The following is a 15,715-nucleotide window of genomic DNA, read 5'->3' as shown; positions in this document are numbered from 1 at the left end:
TGGATTCAGTATCTCTTCATCTCTCTGAGGACATTAATAGTCATCTTTTAGAAATTGTCATCCATTCTGCATAGTTTGTTTTTGTAAGTTGCTTTCTTTTCCTTTTTGTTTGTTCAGGTATGTCTTTCATGGTAAAGGGTTTTCTCAGCTGCTCAGTTTATGCATGTGCACATATTTAAGAGAGGACATTGAGAAGCTGATTAGAAATTCTGTGTGGGGGTTTGGTGACTGTGGTCTTCATCTGAAGGGGGAATCTTGCTGAGCTGCTTTGTTGGGGAACCCATGGGGTCGGCCCCTTTGGGCCCTTGGACATTCAGATGCCCCAGGGAAGACTTCTGGGTTTCTGTCGACAGGGCATCTGTTTGGCTTCATTTACTCCCCGTTTCCATCACAATCCTTCACAATCAGCTCTCTTCAAATCCCTCTTTTACCTTCTTTAAGAAAAAACATCTAGTTTTCTGCTGGGGTGACCTCATTCCTGCTGAACCAATTCTGCTCTGTCCACCGCCCTCTTGGCCTCCCCTCCCAGAACTGCTCTGCACCCCCAGTGCCTGAACAGGGGGCGGGGGGACTCCCCTGTCCTCAGCAGGGTGGTCACTGGCGTCCCGCGGCTGCCGGCTGAAACCCAGCTTCCCTGGGTCTTTGGAGTCGGTTACACCTGTCCTGCTACTGCCTAACCTCCCACGTTTCGTGGCTGATGTCTCCATTCCTATTATTTTTGTCTTTGTGGTTTGTGCCTTTAAAACAAATCCCAGGGGCACCTGGGTGGCTCAGTCGTTAAGCGTCTGCCTTCGGCTCAGGTCATGATCCCAGGGTCCTGGGATCGAACCCTGCATTGGGCTCCCTGCTCGGCAGGAAGCCTGCATCTCCCTCTCCCACTCCCCCTGCTTGTGTTCCCTCTCTCGCTGTGTCTCTCTTTGTCAAAAAATAAAAAAATAAAATCTTTAAAAAAAAAAAAGCTATGTACTAATCAAGTATCCTTCCAATTTTTAAAAAAATTAAAAAATAAAAAATAAATAAATCCCGTTGTTTTAGTGAGGTTTCCGGATGAAGAGGACATAAATATGTGCATTCACGTCACTGTCTTCAACCAGAGATGTCCCCCACTGCTATTATGGGAAGACGTCTGAGAGCAGTCAGTTGAGAACAGTGTTCCAAGGAGGTTTGAAGAAGAATTATTTTTTTGTTTTTTTTTTTAAAGATTTTATTTATTTGAGAGAGAGAGAATGAGAGAGAGAGCACAAGAGGGAAGAGGGTCAGAGGGAGAAGCAGACTTCCCGCCGAGCAGGGAGCCCGATGCGGGACTCGATCCCGGGACTCCAGGATCATGACCTGAGCCGAAGGCAGTCGCTTAACCGACTGAGCCAGCCAGGCGCCCCAAGAATTATTTTTTTGGTCATTGACTCACCAGGAACCATTAGGCTGGAGCTGTTAATAGGTTCTAAGACCCTGTATTTGCTGTAGCTTCTTGGCAACGTTCTTTTTCTTGCAGGTACAATGGGGAGGGACACGTTTGTCCATGGGGCCCCCTGAATGGCAGACTTTCCCCAAGGGGAACTCTGAGAGGCATGTGGATTCTACCCGGGGCTCTGCACAGATCCCAACTTTGTCTTATTTTTTCTCTTCAGCAAAATGACTGTTTGTTTTATCCCTCCTGTTCCCAATCCCCACACCTGTTGTATAGGATGATGAGAGCCTGAAGTACCTGACCCATGAGGAAAAGGATGTCATCCTGTTTTTTGAAGAGACCATTGATTCCCTGGAAGATGACTTTGAAGAGCAAGTCCTATGTGACGGCCACTCTCTGGGGTCTCTCGGAGAGTATGCTTCCGGTCATGAGCCAGGAGAGGTCATTGATTTAGTGCAGCCAGCTCCGGAGGCAGGGGAACCGGAGTGCCTCCCGGCTGGGACAGACATGGCAGGTGAGGAGCAAAGCCCAATCCCCAGGCCTCTGGCTTGGTTCGTTAGTGTCTTAGAGGACATTGTGGTCTTCCCCTGTGTGCGGCCAGTATGGATGCTGTGCGGCCTCATCAGGTTTTTGCAGGGTAGAAGCATGCTCTTGGTCGTTTGAGTGTCCAACCAAGTGGATGCTTTCGTAGCGTATGAGGAGACAGCCCATGAAGGGAAATTCCAAAAGGGCCAAAATAAAGAATGAGACTAGCTGGCCACACGAATCGATTCATATATGTATTAAAAGAGAAAGAAAATTGGAAAGGACTTCCAGGTGTTAACAATTCATTTTACGAAGAAAACAGACAAGGTACTTATATTTTAGCCCTTGGGTTTGATCTCAGATCTTGAACAATCTTATACCCCTGTTTCTCTAGCATGACTTTCCAAAGTGGGAGTATTTGGACTGAAAAGTCCGCTGGTTCAGGGAAACAGAAAAAGAGCGGACAAGAGTTTGGCTCAGCATCTAGTAGGTTGTAGGTTTGTAGGTTTGCTTGATTCAGGGCAGCCTCAAAGGAGAGGCATGCTTTTTGTCTTTTGAATCCTGTGAGAGCAGACAGGATGGACGAGGTGGGATTGTCTGGCACTTTTTCCTGATTGGAAGAGATACTGGAAATAAATTTGGGCAAGGGGATGAGAATTGGAAGGATGAGGGAGAAACAGAAGGGAAAGGATTTGGGCTCTTACTACAAAACATTGCCGTTTGTCACAAGCCTCTAGAAATATATTTTCTTTCGTGTGTGTGTGTGTGTGTGTGTGTGTTGTGTGCGTGTGTGTGCAAGGCCGTGTGTTACATCAAATTTCACAGACCGGGGTTCTCAACTCCAGGTGAGCTGTTTCATGTGCAGCCACGTCAGCAAAGAAGAGACTGAATAAGAATTTCCCATTTTTAATCACGCTTCTTTGAAGTGTAGTTCCTACAGCTAACTTGAACCTGCTGATCCTTTAAAAATGCCAGATTGTATACTTATGCCAAGGGAAACACTTAGCGAGGGAAAGCCGCCCTGCCCATCCATCTCTAACGTGACATTTTCACAACAGTTGCAAGTGCCTGCTCTGGCGGGTGCTGTGTGAGATTCCAAGGATAGAGACAAATAAGATATGGCTTGCAGTTCTGCAGCAAGAGACAGGTGCGTGCATGTAGGCGCAGACGGCGTTGGGTGACCTGCGATCCATATCTGGTAAGGATATTGCAAAGGCTCAGAGGCTGGTGTATTGAGTTCTGCCCGGGGCTGTCTGACACATCCAGGTAAGCTTCATCTAGAAACACCTGATGTGGGGGTGCTCCCCAACCTTCCCGCCTCCATTTCCCTTGGCAGCACCCCGTCCTAAGGCAGGTTGTTATTCCCTCCTGATAACGTGCGTCCTTAGAAGCCTGCAGGCTCAGTGTGCATCCCAGGGGCTGAGCCTTCAGACTGGAGTCTTCCATGGTCACCGGCTGATGCCTTCTCATCACATGGTGGTGAGACTCACCTAGAATGTTCTCCTTCACTGGGCCAGGGAGTTTAGCTGGTGGGATGCTGACATCGCTTCTGACGTTGGCTTTATGTCCCTTGGAGGCCATCGTAAATTCAGTAAGAAGGAAATAGGATGCATTTATTTTTACCTAAGGTGGGAGCTGATGAGGATTCTGCCTCCTTTTCAGGGGCTGGCCCTGTCGGGAAGGAAGACATTCCTGTCCTTGAAGGCAGGAGCCCAGAAGCCGGGGGTCCATCCTCGCCAGACTCCGCAGGTCCACAGACCCCTCCTGTGCTACCCTCCCAGCCTGTGGCCGCAGCGGCAGCGCCCCCCAGGAAAGAGCTGCCTGCCCCTGTGCCCCCCACAGAGCACCCCAAACTGCCCCGCTCTGTTCCCACCCCACTGGTAATCGCTCAGAAAATGTCCGAGAAGTTGGCTGGAAATGAAGCGCTTTCACCCGCGTCCCCCTCCAAGGAGGGCAAGCCTGGGGACTGGAGGACACTGCCTTCGGGGGCCCCTCGGAACGGGGACCCCTTCCTGGGGCACAGACACATGGCCCAGCCTGCGCCCAAGATCCACCGCTTCCCGAGCAACATCAGCGTGACCAACAGCGCGGGGAAGGAGTTCAACAAGACCATCTCCAAAGCAGCTGTCAATGTGCAGGAGCGGAAGGCCCGGGTCTTGGCCAACATCAATGGCATCTCTTTCCTGGCCGCCGGGGAAGCGGAAGACCGGGCCCCCAGGGCTGATGTCACCGAGCAGACGACACGTGGCCAGAGCAAGCCATGCCCCGTCCACGAAACCACGTCCACACGGGCTGGCGGCCACGCCAGCACTCAGCAGCAGTCCAGAGGCGTGCAGACAGAACAGTGCCTGCCATTGCCCAACGGCTTCCAGAGCATCCACGATGTCCTGAAGAGTGAGCCCAGTGCCTTCGTCGTCTCCACGGGAAAAACTGTCACCTTCCGTCCAGACCCGGCGCTTGCCGGCAAACTTGCCCGCCAGAATGCCAGCAGGAGCTTTTACGAGCACCGGCAGCCGGACTGCGGCCAGGATGCCAGGAAGCGGTCGGGTTCACTGCCCAGGGCTGTTGGGTTCAGGCCCCAGGGCATCACCGTCCAGTTCTCTGGCCGCGGGTCTACGGAGGAGGCCCGCCGGGAGGCCCTGCGCAAGCTCGGCCTTCTGAAGGAGAACTTGTGATGGAGGATGGGGGGGGCGGTGCTGGAGAGGCACGATGGCCAGGCCCGTGAGGCCTAACACGGATGTGCCCGCCTGAGGAGCAGTGGCCATGGTCCCAGGACTGTGCCCTGAGGAGGATGACAGATGACAGGTGCCAGGACTCTGCGGGCCGGGCGGAGGGAGTGGGGACAGGAAGTGCCACCTGACTCCGCTGCTACATCCGAGCAGGGCGATCCTTCTGGGAGAGTATGGCCCTGTATCTTGTCTTCCTTTTTCCAGGAGCTCAGAGAAGAACCCTGAAAACCCTAAATGCCATATCTCTTTTTTTTTTTGGATTTAGAAGGAGGGGGATTGGGTCTGATTTGTTATTCTTCCATCTCTCATCTAGACTTTTACCCCAAGGACATGTGACACCCAAGCCAGGTTAGATCTCTTACACTCAATTATCCATGAAAGGGATTTTCTCTTCCTTTTCTCTGTTTCCTAAAACAGAAATGCCTGTTCAATTTTCATAACATCTCAAAGCATCTCCTTTGGTTTTTCGGTTTGTTTTTCAGGGGTAAAGGTTGGTGTGTTAACCCTAGATGTGTCTTTGTTTCTGGATATGATTTGGTTTGCCCATTTGTGTGTGTGTGTGTTTTTTTTTTAATTGAAAATTGAACCCTTCAGGGTATGATTTACTGTAATTTTGCGTTACAGGAGTGGAATGGAAAGGTTGGATTTGGAAAAGGTGGTAGTTTTCAGAAAGCAAGTCCCATCAGACTGCGGGGGCTTTGTCACGGGAGATACGTGGTGAGCCCATCAGACTGCAGGGGCTTTGTCACTGGGAGATACGTGGTGAGCCCATCAGACTGCGGGGGCTTTGTCACTGGGAGATACGTGGTGAGCCCATCAGACTGCGGGGGCTTTGTCACTGGGAGATACGTGGTGAGCCCATCAGACTGCGGGGGCTTTGTCACTGGGAGATACGTGGTGAATGTGTATGGTGTGTATATTTTTACATAAGGTGTGTTTATAGAAACGTGTTCACACGCACATGCATTCGTGAGTCCATATCTGCAAACTTCTGAAGACCCTATAAGTGACTACAGGATGCAAGCCCTTCCCACTCTCTTGACGGATGCGACCATACCAGCTGCGACGGGACAGAGATTGGAACCTCTAAGGGCACATCTCCATTGTCTTCACAATCACCCATGTGTCGCTCTGTACCCAAGGAAGGTAATATTCCAAGTAGGCTTCCAGAGAAGCAAAATAGTTCCTTCTGATTTCAATTTATCACCCAATTCTAGTTGTGCATGTTGCAAGGTAGCTAGGGTAAACAGAAGGAAATAAAAACATTCTTGAGATCTCTCATGTTCTGTGAGTAAGATCTCAGGATTAGCTTTAAAGGGGAAAAAAAAAACCCAGCAAACTAGGTTCCACAGTCGGAGAAGAACTGCTTTTCTCCCAGACTGTGTGTTACATGCTGAGTTGTAGCCACAAGCATTATTATTAAAACTATTTAAGGCTGGAGTCTTAAGCCTCTAAAAATAGACTGGGAAGGGCCCCAGTTGCAAGTCACGCCCTTCTGTTATTATATCTCAGCCAGTGTCACAGTCTCGGTTTCCTCCTGTTGAGTATTATTTAAATTAAAACTTTTAAATGTGCCGTAAAGCACGTCTTTCATAGTATTCAATTTGCCTTGTAAGTTCCATAAAATGATGGTCATTTTCTTCCTTAGAACTATGGTATTTAGTGTCTCATCCAGCCCGTGTCTTCCTGAAATAATCTTATAGATTCTTGATGGTCTTAATTTAAATAGGTGCTTTGATTTTACAGGTTTTTAAAATAGTTTTTATTGTGCTCCTATTTGTATTCGATTTTGTTTGAAGAATTCTTGAGGGCTGTATTACCTTTCACAAAATGAGATGCCATACACAGTGTTTAAAAATAGAGGGTCTTGATATGGCTAACATTTTAAATATCCTTTAAATATGAGAATTATCTGTATCCTGTGACTTCACTGTGATTAAGGTCAACGTGACTATATATTAGTATATTTGTTCTCACAATGACGTTTTTGAAAAATAAATTTGGAGATTTATCTTAAGTATAAACAGCTTTGTTTTTGCATTTTATACTTGGTGCTCAGTTATTTTCTTTTAAATGGTTACATCCTTCTCTTGTATTTATTCATAATTATACTGGCTATTACTCCGGCCATTTCTTGTGCCCAAAACCCTAGTAATTAAAGCCATGTGTTTTGTATGAGGTTCAAATGATAGCTGTTAATGCAGTAACCTGTGTATGTATCATGTTAACAAAAACATCTAGTTTGGGGGTGCCTGGGTGGCTCAGTCGGTACAGCGTCTGCCTTCAGCTCAGGTCATGATCCCGGGGTCCTGGGATCGAGTCCCGCATGGGGCTCCCTGCTCAGTGGGGAGTCTGTTTCTCCCTCTGCCCCTTACCCTGCTTGTGCTCTCTCTCAAATAAATAAAATAAAATATAAAATAAAATAAACATCTAGTTTGCGAGGTATTCGTTCCCCTGCCATAAGTACGTGATAGGACATTCACAAAGGCTCATCCTCAAGCGAATGTTAAGGACCCCATTTCAAAGCAAAACTGTAATGAAAAGAAAAGATGAATCTCAAGTGCCCAGGTTTTTTTTTTCCTTCTTTTCAAATTGATACCTGTAAATCACTCTCCATTTTTATGAAGCTCTTTATCTTAATGCTCAAAATCAGGGGAAAAGAATTCTTTGCTTTCAGGAAGGTATGTACACATGACCAGTCTCGTCCACACACAGCAATACGTCGCAGATACTAGAGTAACAGTCCGCACACGGGGCGTCTTAAGTCTGTTGAGGTGCTTAAGGCGGTGGGTCGGGCCTGAGCTCACTCCTGCTCTTCCCTCCCTGTGCGGCACACACGGACATGGAGGGCACAGGATTCTTCCCACGAAATTCCTCGTGGGGGGGACTCCTAAGGTTGGCTCCCCGTTTTCACGGAGGGCTTAGAGGAGTTGATAAAGTGAGGCCTCAGGAGACCCTCAGAATTGGCCTATTTATTTGTGAAAAATCAGAAAGGTATTCTCTTTGTTAAGTTCCCACAGCTCCGGCTCTGAGGCCTTTGACCCTACAGAGGATTTGGTGGTGATGTTTTTGATGTAGGTGATCTGAGAAATCGGTTCTTGATGTTTATTCAAGAGGAACGAAGAGAGAGAAATAAGATAAATATGAAAACAATACACTCGTTCCCGCTGTGCCGGGTCTCTAGTGGAGGCGGCAGAATGCGGACATTGTTTCCCTAGGAGGGTTTTCGATTGCCCGGACAAGGTGTAATACGCTTTTCTCCCTCAGCTCTCCCTTGAGATATTATGTTTGTCATCAAACCCTCATGTTCCCTGAAGGCTCTGGAGCTGGTTTGCTGTGTTTTTCCCCTGCTCCGGCCTGTGACCCCAGCTGCCTGCCTGGGGGGCAGTCGGGAGGGGAGGCGCGTGAGGAATGCTCACCTGTGACAGGTCCGTGTTGTCACTGAAATGACAAGCCACCAGACAGGTTCTGCTTGTTCTCTTCACAGCAGGGCTTTCTCCGGCTTTCAAGTATGGGGACAAGTGGGCATATCCTTTTCTAATCTATTCACTGGACAAGCCCTGCTTTCAGATACCTGAGAAAAGAGAAGGCAGGGCTGTAAGCCGCCGAGGAGGCCTCGGAAGATGGGGACTCAACTGCATTTGCGAGAGGGGGGCGCCGTGTGGCCAGGCCAGGAATGCAGCCCCCTGCCGCCTCGGCTGACCAGTCCAGTCCAACCCCTGCTCCCCGGCCCCTTGCCAGGTTCTCCCTCTTCCCCAAGGGCAGCAGAACTGCTGGGGGAGAAACCATTTGTCCGCACCAAGAAAAGGCCCGGACACAGGATAATGACCTAAGCACACTTCCCAGCTCACGCTTTTCAGCATAAAAAGGGTCAACCTTTGGGTGTGACGTTTGCAGTCCTTCTAAAATGTCTCCTTTTTTAAAAAACAGATAACAAAGCTCTTCCCTCCATATTCCAAATTCCTAAGACTTAAGAAATGCCAACCACCGCCGTCACCAGCGGGCTCACTCACTGTCCTGGCTACTGTCCTTCTAGGGAGGCCACGGATGACCCCAGGAGCCAGGCAAAGCCCGCTCCATTGCAATACCATCACCGCACCAACCTGCCAGCCCCGCTCTGTAAAGATCTCCTTCAGGCCCGCTTCTTATCATCTGAACCGTAGGAACCTTCTATTCAGCAAAAAGGCGGGGAAACATGGAGGTTTCCAGAAATGACCCAGAAAGCCAAAATGGCAAACACGTGTTCTTAGGCTGGGTGGGGGAAAAACCACAAATGGCCCTAAGTTAGGGGCAGGGTCCACACCCCCTCCACCCCCACACCCCGCCTCCACCGCCGCCCAGAGAACTGTGCGATCCTGGGACGCCTCCTAGTGTTGCTTTCTGCCTTCTGATTCCCCCACGGGCCCTTCTGCTTTGGGGGCACACCAGGATCCAGAGCAAAGCCAAGGCAGAGGGAATCTCCCCGCCTCCATGGCTGGGTTGGATGCAGGCTTTTCTGATTCTCACTGCTTCTTTGAGATCCTTAAAGCCAGCCATTTCCCCAGCTGACCATGTTTCTGAGGTTCAGAGAACATTTCCAAAGGGGAGACCTACCCTCGTTTTGTGGAGGGCCTCGGGGGTCTACTTTCTGGACACGAGAACTCCTAGTGTGGTGGCTTAGGTTCAGCATTCAGAGGTCACCCCCGCCCGACACCCCCTGCTTGTAGTCGAGGCGGGGGCTGTGCCGGTCCGGCCCCGGGCCAGAGGGAAGAATTCAGATTCAGAAGCAGAGGTTAATGGAACTGAGTCATTGATAAACACGTTACACTTCATAAACCAGCCTCCCAGTATTTGTGGGTGAAACACAGCTGCCAAGGGTAACAACCGAAGTTCTGGAAATAACCTTTAAGGGGTGGGCTGAGTGAACAAGGAATCCGTGTGTCAGACAGAGAGGCTCCAGGGCATGAGCGTGCACACGCGCTTCTAGGAGGCTGGTGGGTTTCCATCCGTGGCATTCGCTGAGTGTCGCTGAGTGGTATGTGCCCCTGGAGCGGGAGACATGCAGTGGGAGGCTGGCCCTTGTTACCAGTCTCCGTGGTCTTTGTACAATCAATCACATCACTCCTCACGGAACCTACACCCTGACGTAAGTGGGATGGTAATGATAGAAGGTTCTCTCCTGCTTCCAGCTGGTCCTCCTGTGGTTACGTAGCTTCCCGTAGCTTCCCTCCTGTGGTTACGTAGCTTCCCGACAGAATTTATCCTGTCATTTAGACATCCTTTGGTGTCTAAGTATTTTGAAGTTGGAGGGAAATAACCTTTGCCTTGTGAAGACAATTTCAAAGAGGAGGAAAGTTCAGGAAGGGCCTCCCCGGCCGGGCTTGCTGTGGAGGCTGGGGAGCCTCACCTCCCTGGGGCTTGCTTTCTAAACCCAGCCCGGGGCACCTCCACCAGGCTCTTCCCAACTCACCATGCATGGGTTTGTGATACTTCTTGTAAGGAATCTTAAAGACCAAAGGAGCTCAACTGAAATGTTAATTGTGGAAAGCAGTTGTCCAAAACTAATAATTCATGCAGCTTAGGAGGCGAACCAAGTGGTCCTGAATAGGACCATGTTCGCCGATTCGTTCAGCAAGTCTCTGTGTCCTTCTGTGGGCCCCATGCTCTGAGTGTGCTAAATGTCACCACCTGTTCCTCATGATGACCTGCCAGGTAGAGGGGTGTGACGACCTCTTACAGATGAGAAAACGCAGACTTCTCTTCACAAGGGGCTCCTGGGGGCCAGTGGGTCCATACCCTGGTGGCCTAATGTGCAAACTCCCCGCTTCCCACACCTTCTGTGAAGCTGCCCGTGCCTCGCCAGGCTGCTACCTTCCAGCTGTCCCTTCTCCAGAGTGTGGAGAGGGCTGACCCTCCTCAGTGTCACCGAGAGAGACCACGATCCCGTTTCTCCTCTCCAGAGCCCTTCTTGTCCCCCGTGGAGCCACTTCCTGTAGTGTTCTGTCTGCCCCCACTTGCTAGGGCCTGTCCCCGATTTACGGCTGTGCCTCAGCTTACAGGGACCGAAGGGCGTGGCATGGTTGGGGAACAAAGGGGAGTCAGGTGAAGACTGTCAGTTCCGCAGTCTGGCTTGGTGGAAAGAGCATTCTGGTGGGCTGCACAGAGCTGGAAAGAGGAGAGGGAAGTGGGGTGTGTTCCCCGGGCCTGCAAAGGGCCCTTCGGCCGGGGCTGGGGTTGCTTGGACCTGCTGCTGCATGTGACCTCTGCCTCGGGGGATCCAGTTCAGAGCAGGTCCTTTGGCTCCATGCCTCCACTCTGTCCTTCAGGACTTGCTTCTGGAATCCGGAATTGCCAGTCATGGTTTCCAACACCCCCGTGTGCAAGACTCCCACACACACACCGCACACCCAGCCAGCCGAGTTCCCCGGGGACATTGCCCGGCCTGCCCCTTGGCAGTCCTCTGAAGTTGTGGTTGTTACTGGAAAGGCCACCAGGCTTCAGTGGAAAGTCCGGGACCCAGCTGCCCCAAGCATCAGGGCTCAAGGCAGGGCAAGGCAAAGCGGAAGCCCACGCCCGGCCTCAGCCTCGCCCTTCACCAGAGGCCACCCAGCTCCAGTGGGAGCTGCCTCCGGAGGCTTCTGGGGCTGGACTTGTTCTCCCCATTTTAAGTCTCCAGCCACAGTCCACTCAGGACACAACTGCAGCACAAACTGGTGGTCCTTCCCCGATCTTGTCGGGGATTATTGCAAGTCTGCCAACATTTGTAGGTGGCATTGTTGAAGTTTTGTCTACATTTTATTGGGATGCACCAGCTCTGAGAGACCTGGGCATCTCCTTGCCTTGAAAGGCTCTATGCTTTGTCTAATAGTGAATGTTGCTGGTGTTTATTTTTCTAAATTATTTATAAGATTTTGTTTATTTGAGAGAGAGAGAGAGAGAGAGAGAGCGCGCACAAGCAGGGGGAGTGGCAGAAGGAGGGGGAGAATCAGGCTCCCCGCTGAGCAGGGAGCCCCACATGGGACTCAGTCTCAGGACCCTGGGATCATGACCTGAGCCAAAAGCAGACGCTTAACTGACTGAGCCACCCAGGCACCCTGTTGCTGGTGTTTAAATTCTATTTTGGTACATTTCTTCCAGGAATAACTTCTTTCGGTGCTAGTTTGGGCCAGATTTAAAAATCACCCAATTTTATCTTTTAAGCCAGCTTTTTTTTCTCAGCTGAATCATCCACGTGCACAGCAATTCCAAATGACCACTTGCTATTTCTAGAGATCAGATCCACCTTCAAAAGTAGATTTGGCCCCACGTGCACTCTGTCCGATTCCAGACTCCATACTGAAACCCAACGGGCTTCATGAGGAGCAGAGACCGCAGAGAGAAAAGACTTGAGAGGCGATGAGAACTGCCTCCAGAGGCTTACAAGGCGGCTAGAACAGAGAATCCTGTGCAGCCACAGAGATGACACAGGGCAGATTCCAGCTCCATACAGGAAACTTTCGGGGCTTTGAGCTGAGCGAAATGGAGAGAACTGTTCATGGGAGTGTGAGTCCCATTTCCACGGAGGTGTGCGAGCAGGGACTCTGCAAGCACCGTGGGACAGGAAGGTGACAGGAATTGTACTCAGTGTCACTCCTTCCAAATCTGATATCTTGTCATGGGTTCATAGAGAGCAGGCTTTGTTGTTACCCTGACCTGAGTTTGAATCCCAGTCCACTCAGGACACAACTGCAGCACAAACTGGTGGTCCTTCCCCAATCGTGAATCCCAGCCCTATGATTGTTGGCTGTGTGACTTAACTTCTCTGAGTCTCACTTTCTTCACCTGAAAAAATAGGGGGTGACCCATACTCACCCCATAAGGTTGTTGTGGGACTGAATGAGATCACATATGCTAAGTTTGGCTTGGCACACACCATCACCATCACTATTATCACCATCCCCACATCATCATCATCACCACCATCACCACCACCATCAGCATCACCATCACCACCATTACCACCACCATTGCCACCATCACCACCATCATCATCACCATCACCACCATCACCGTCACAACCATCAGATCATCACTACCATCACCATCACCACCATCATCATCACCACCATCAGCATCATCATCACCACCATTAGCACCACCACCGTCACCATCACCATTACCACCATCACCATCACCATCACCACCATTGTCACCATCACCACCATCACCATCACCACCATTGTCACCATCACCACCATTGTCACCATCACCATCATCACCACCATCATCACCACCACCATTGTCACCATCACCACCATCAGCATCACCAACACCACCATCATCATCACCATCATCACCATCACCATTATCTTGATCACCATCATCTGCACCATCTCCACCTCCATCATCATTATCACCACAAAGTCTGTGCCGGAATTCCTATAGAGCCTTCTAGAATGGCCCTGTGCTAGTCCAGCAGCAGGAAGGGTGAGCAGGCACCAGCCTAAGAGCCTCATTCAGATACCACCACTCACCACAGTCCCATTCCTACCTGTAGTCCAGTGGTTACTTCAGCAATGAAGCAAATTTTACATTTAAAATCCACTGCCTACTGAGAAACAGTATTTTGCCACTTTCTAAAAATAGGTCTCCAGAGTTTATTTTCCTTCCCCAGAGCTGGGTAGGTCTGGCTTCCTGCTTAGATACACAACATCAGAGGACTCCCTCTTCCAAGTTCACACTTTTCCATGTCTCCTTTCCTTTCCGCCTGGGACTCACAGAGCTCCTCTCAGAGCTGGGCTCTCCTGCCACCTCCCGGGGCCTCCTCCCAGATGAGGAAGTGCCCAGCCCAGCCTCGCGCCCAAAAGGCTCCAGGGAACACTGGGGGATTGTCCAGTCAGAGCCCCTTGGCCGCCTTGCTGCCCAGGAGGAAATGCTTATTTTGAGTTGCTGGGCTGGCCAGACTGTGGCCCTCAGACTTTCCACCCTACACAGCATACTCCCAGCCAGTCCTGGCAGAGGGAGGTGCTAGGGCAGAATGCAAGGAGGGGGACTCTTCAACCAGAGCCTCCAGAGCGGCTGCCGGGAAGCAGGTGGAGTGATCCAGGCCCCAGTCACACCTGCCTCAGGTCAGAAGGCCCCTGGGTCAGTTCCTTTTCTTTGCAGCACTACCTCTGCCTTGCTCTGCATTCCAGGTGGAGGGGTCCAACAGCTAGTTCTTGCACCAAGTCACTGTTGCTCAGCCCGTCGTGACACAAGCAGGTCTCCTTCCAGAGCCCAGTGCTAGACCCTGCATCCCTCCCTCTAAGAAATGTCCTCCTGGAGCCCTCCTCTGCAAGTTGATGCCCCCTCGCTCCGACCGGACCCATCATAGCTTTCTCAGCACTCCTGTGGCACTGGGGATGGCAGGTGTCACCTGGTGCCATGAAGAGAGGCCAGCATCTCAGGAAGACCTGGCCTTAAGAGCACTCACCAGTTGTGTGCACTTAATGTAGTCGGGTGAGAGATTCTGAAAGCCTGAACAAGATAACAGATGTGCCTAACTTCTGAAAACTGCAAGAGTGCTGTAGTCTTGGGCAGTGGTTCTCAGAGGATGGTTCTCCTGGCCGGCAGAATGAACACCATCAGGCAATTTGTTAGATCCTGGAAGGTTGGGACCATGTCCTACCATGTGCATTCCCACTGCTGGATGTGGCATCTGGCACATAGTAGGTGTTCATTTAATAGTTCTTACATAGAATAGGTGAACACTGAAACACAGGAGTAGCTCAGAAGTCTTAAAATGAGTGTATGTTATTTTTATCACTGAGAATGGAGATAACCCCATTTGAGGAAAAGAGGGGAGTGCAAGGAGACAGAAAAAATAGTAGACATGGGCCATTCTCTTGGGCCTGCCCATGATGGCTATAGGAGAAAGGATCAGTGGGAAACTTCATCCAGAAAAGGAGCCTACATCCCCCACTGCATCTCTGGGTCTCCCTGGAATGGACTAAGAGGTGACACGTTGGCTGTGATCAGCATCCACTGATTCATGTTCTGAGTATTTGAACACCTATGATGCGCTGTCCTAGGGGCTAAGGATAGTGCAGTGAGCAGGGCACACATAGTCCCATGTTCCCAAGCTGGCAGTCCAGGAAGAAGACAGGCAAATACACACACTTGCTGCAAGAAGGCAGAACAGTATTGTGACAGAGGTAGTATTGGGAGTAGGGGACAGAGGATGGGGCAGTAGCCAGGGAAGGGATCTGGTCGGGGAAAGTGGCCAGACTGACTTGAAGGGTAGGCAGGAGTTAATGGTACTACAAGGTGAGTAGAGTGTCCCAGGCAGAGGGCACAGCCTGTACAAAGGTCAGAGGGGAGGGCACACATGAGGGGCTGTCAGTCACCCGGTCCTGGCATAAGATACGGTGTGAGGCAGGGGTGCAGGCCCTGCCGTTCAATGAACACTGTCTAGATGCTGGGGAGACAGCGGAACAGAGACAGAACCCAAAATAAGACCCTGGGGGGCTTATGTCCTAGTGGCCGACACTGAAACAAACCACAAAACCAAGAGCAGTGCTTCAGGGCAAGAGGTAAGCCGATGTCCTAGAGGGAAGGCGGGGGGGGGGGTCCTCTTTTTTCCGCTTGCCTTTGGGACCCGAGTTCTATGCCCTGAGAGTATCACTTCCAAAACTGGTTCTCTCTCCCTTCAAGTCTTAGACCTGTTCGGATACGCTCAGAGGGAAGTGGTAAATGACAGGGCCAGGGAGGGGTGCTTGTGGGTGAAACATCAGCCAGGCTAATGACAGTTAATGGGAGACAGAATCCCACACACCAGCCATACCTGTTGATCCTCTAATGAAGGAGGATGCTTGGCGGGTGTGCCTACTGGGCTGCTGGCCTCAGGAGGCCTCACCATATGAGTGGGTCCTAACCAGGTATCCTCTGAAATGGGGCTTTGAACAAAAGCACCCTGGATTCACACTTTATTCTAAACTTCCCGAAAAGTGTTGGGAGGCAGTCTGCATAGGGAAAATGAAGACGGGTTCTTGGCCTGGCCCCCACCACTAACATGCCATGCAAGCTGGTCTCAGTCCACCTGGCCCCAGGCCATCTG

The 15,715-nt window shown here is 50.8% G+C and overlaps 1 protein-coding gene across 1 annotated transcript in view; it reads left to right on the top strand.

The window, feature by feature from the left end:
• Positions 1-6,682, top strand: part of PROSER2 (proline and serine rich 2) — a 45,152-nt gene extending 38,470 nt beyond the window's left edge. Inside the window, exons 3-4 of the mRNA XM_027594888.2 lie at positions 1,685-1,922; positions 3,596-6,682. Coding sequence (XP_027450689.2) covers positions 1,685-1,922; positions 3,596-4,608 — 1,251 coding nt within the window. The 3' untranslated portion in view covers positions 4,609-6,682. The remainder of the gene's footprint in view (positions 1-1,684; positions 1,923-3,595) is intronic.
• The last annotated feature ends 9,033 nt before the right edge of the window (positions 6,683-15,715 follow it).

This window comes from Zalophus californianus, chromosome 9, assembly GCF_009762305.2.
Source record: "Zalophus californianus isolate mZalCal1 chromosome 9, mZalCal1.pri.v2, whole genome shotgun sequence".
In the NCBI taxonomy this organism is placed as follows: domain Eukaryota; kingdom Metazoa; phylum Chordata; class Mammalia; order Carnivora; family Otariidae; genus Zalophus; species Zalophus californianus.
The sequence above is the reverse complement of the archived record's forward strand: the minus strand, read 5'-3'. Positions and strand labels throughout refer to the sequence as shown.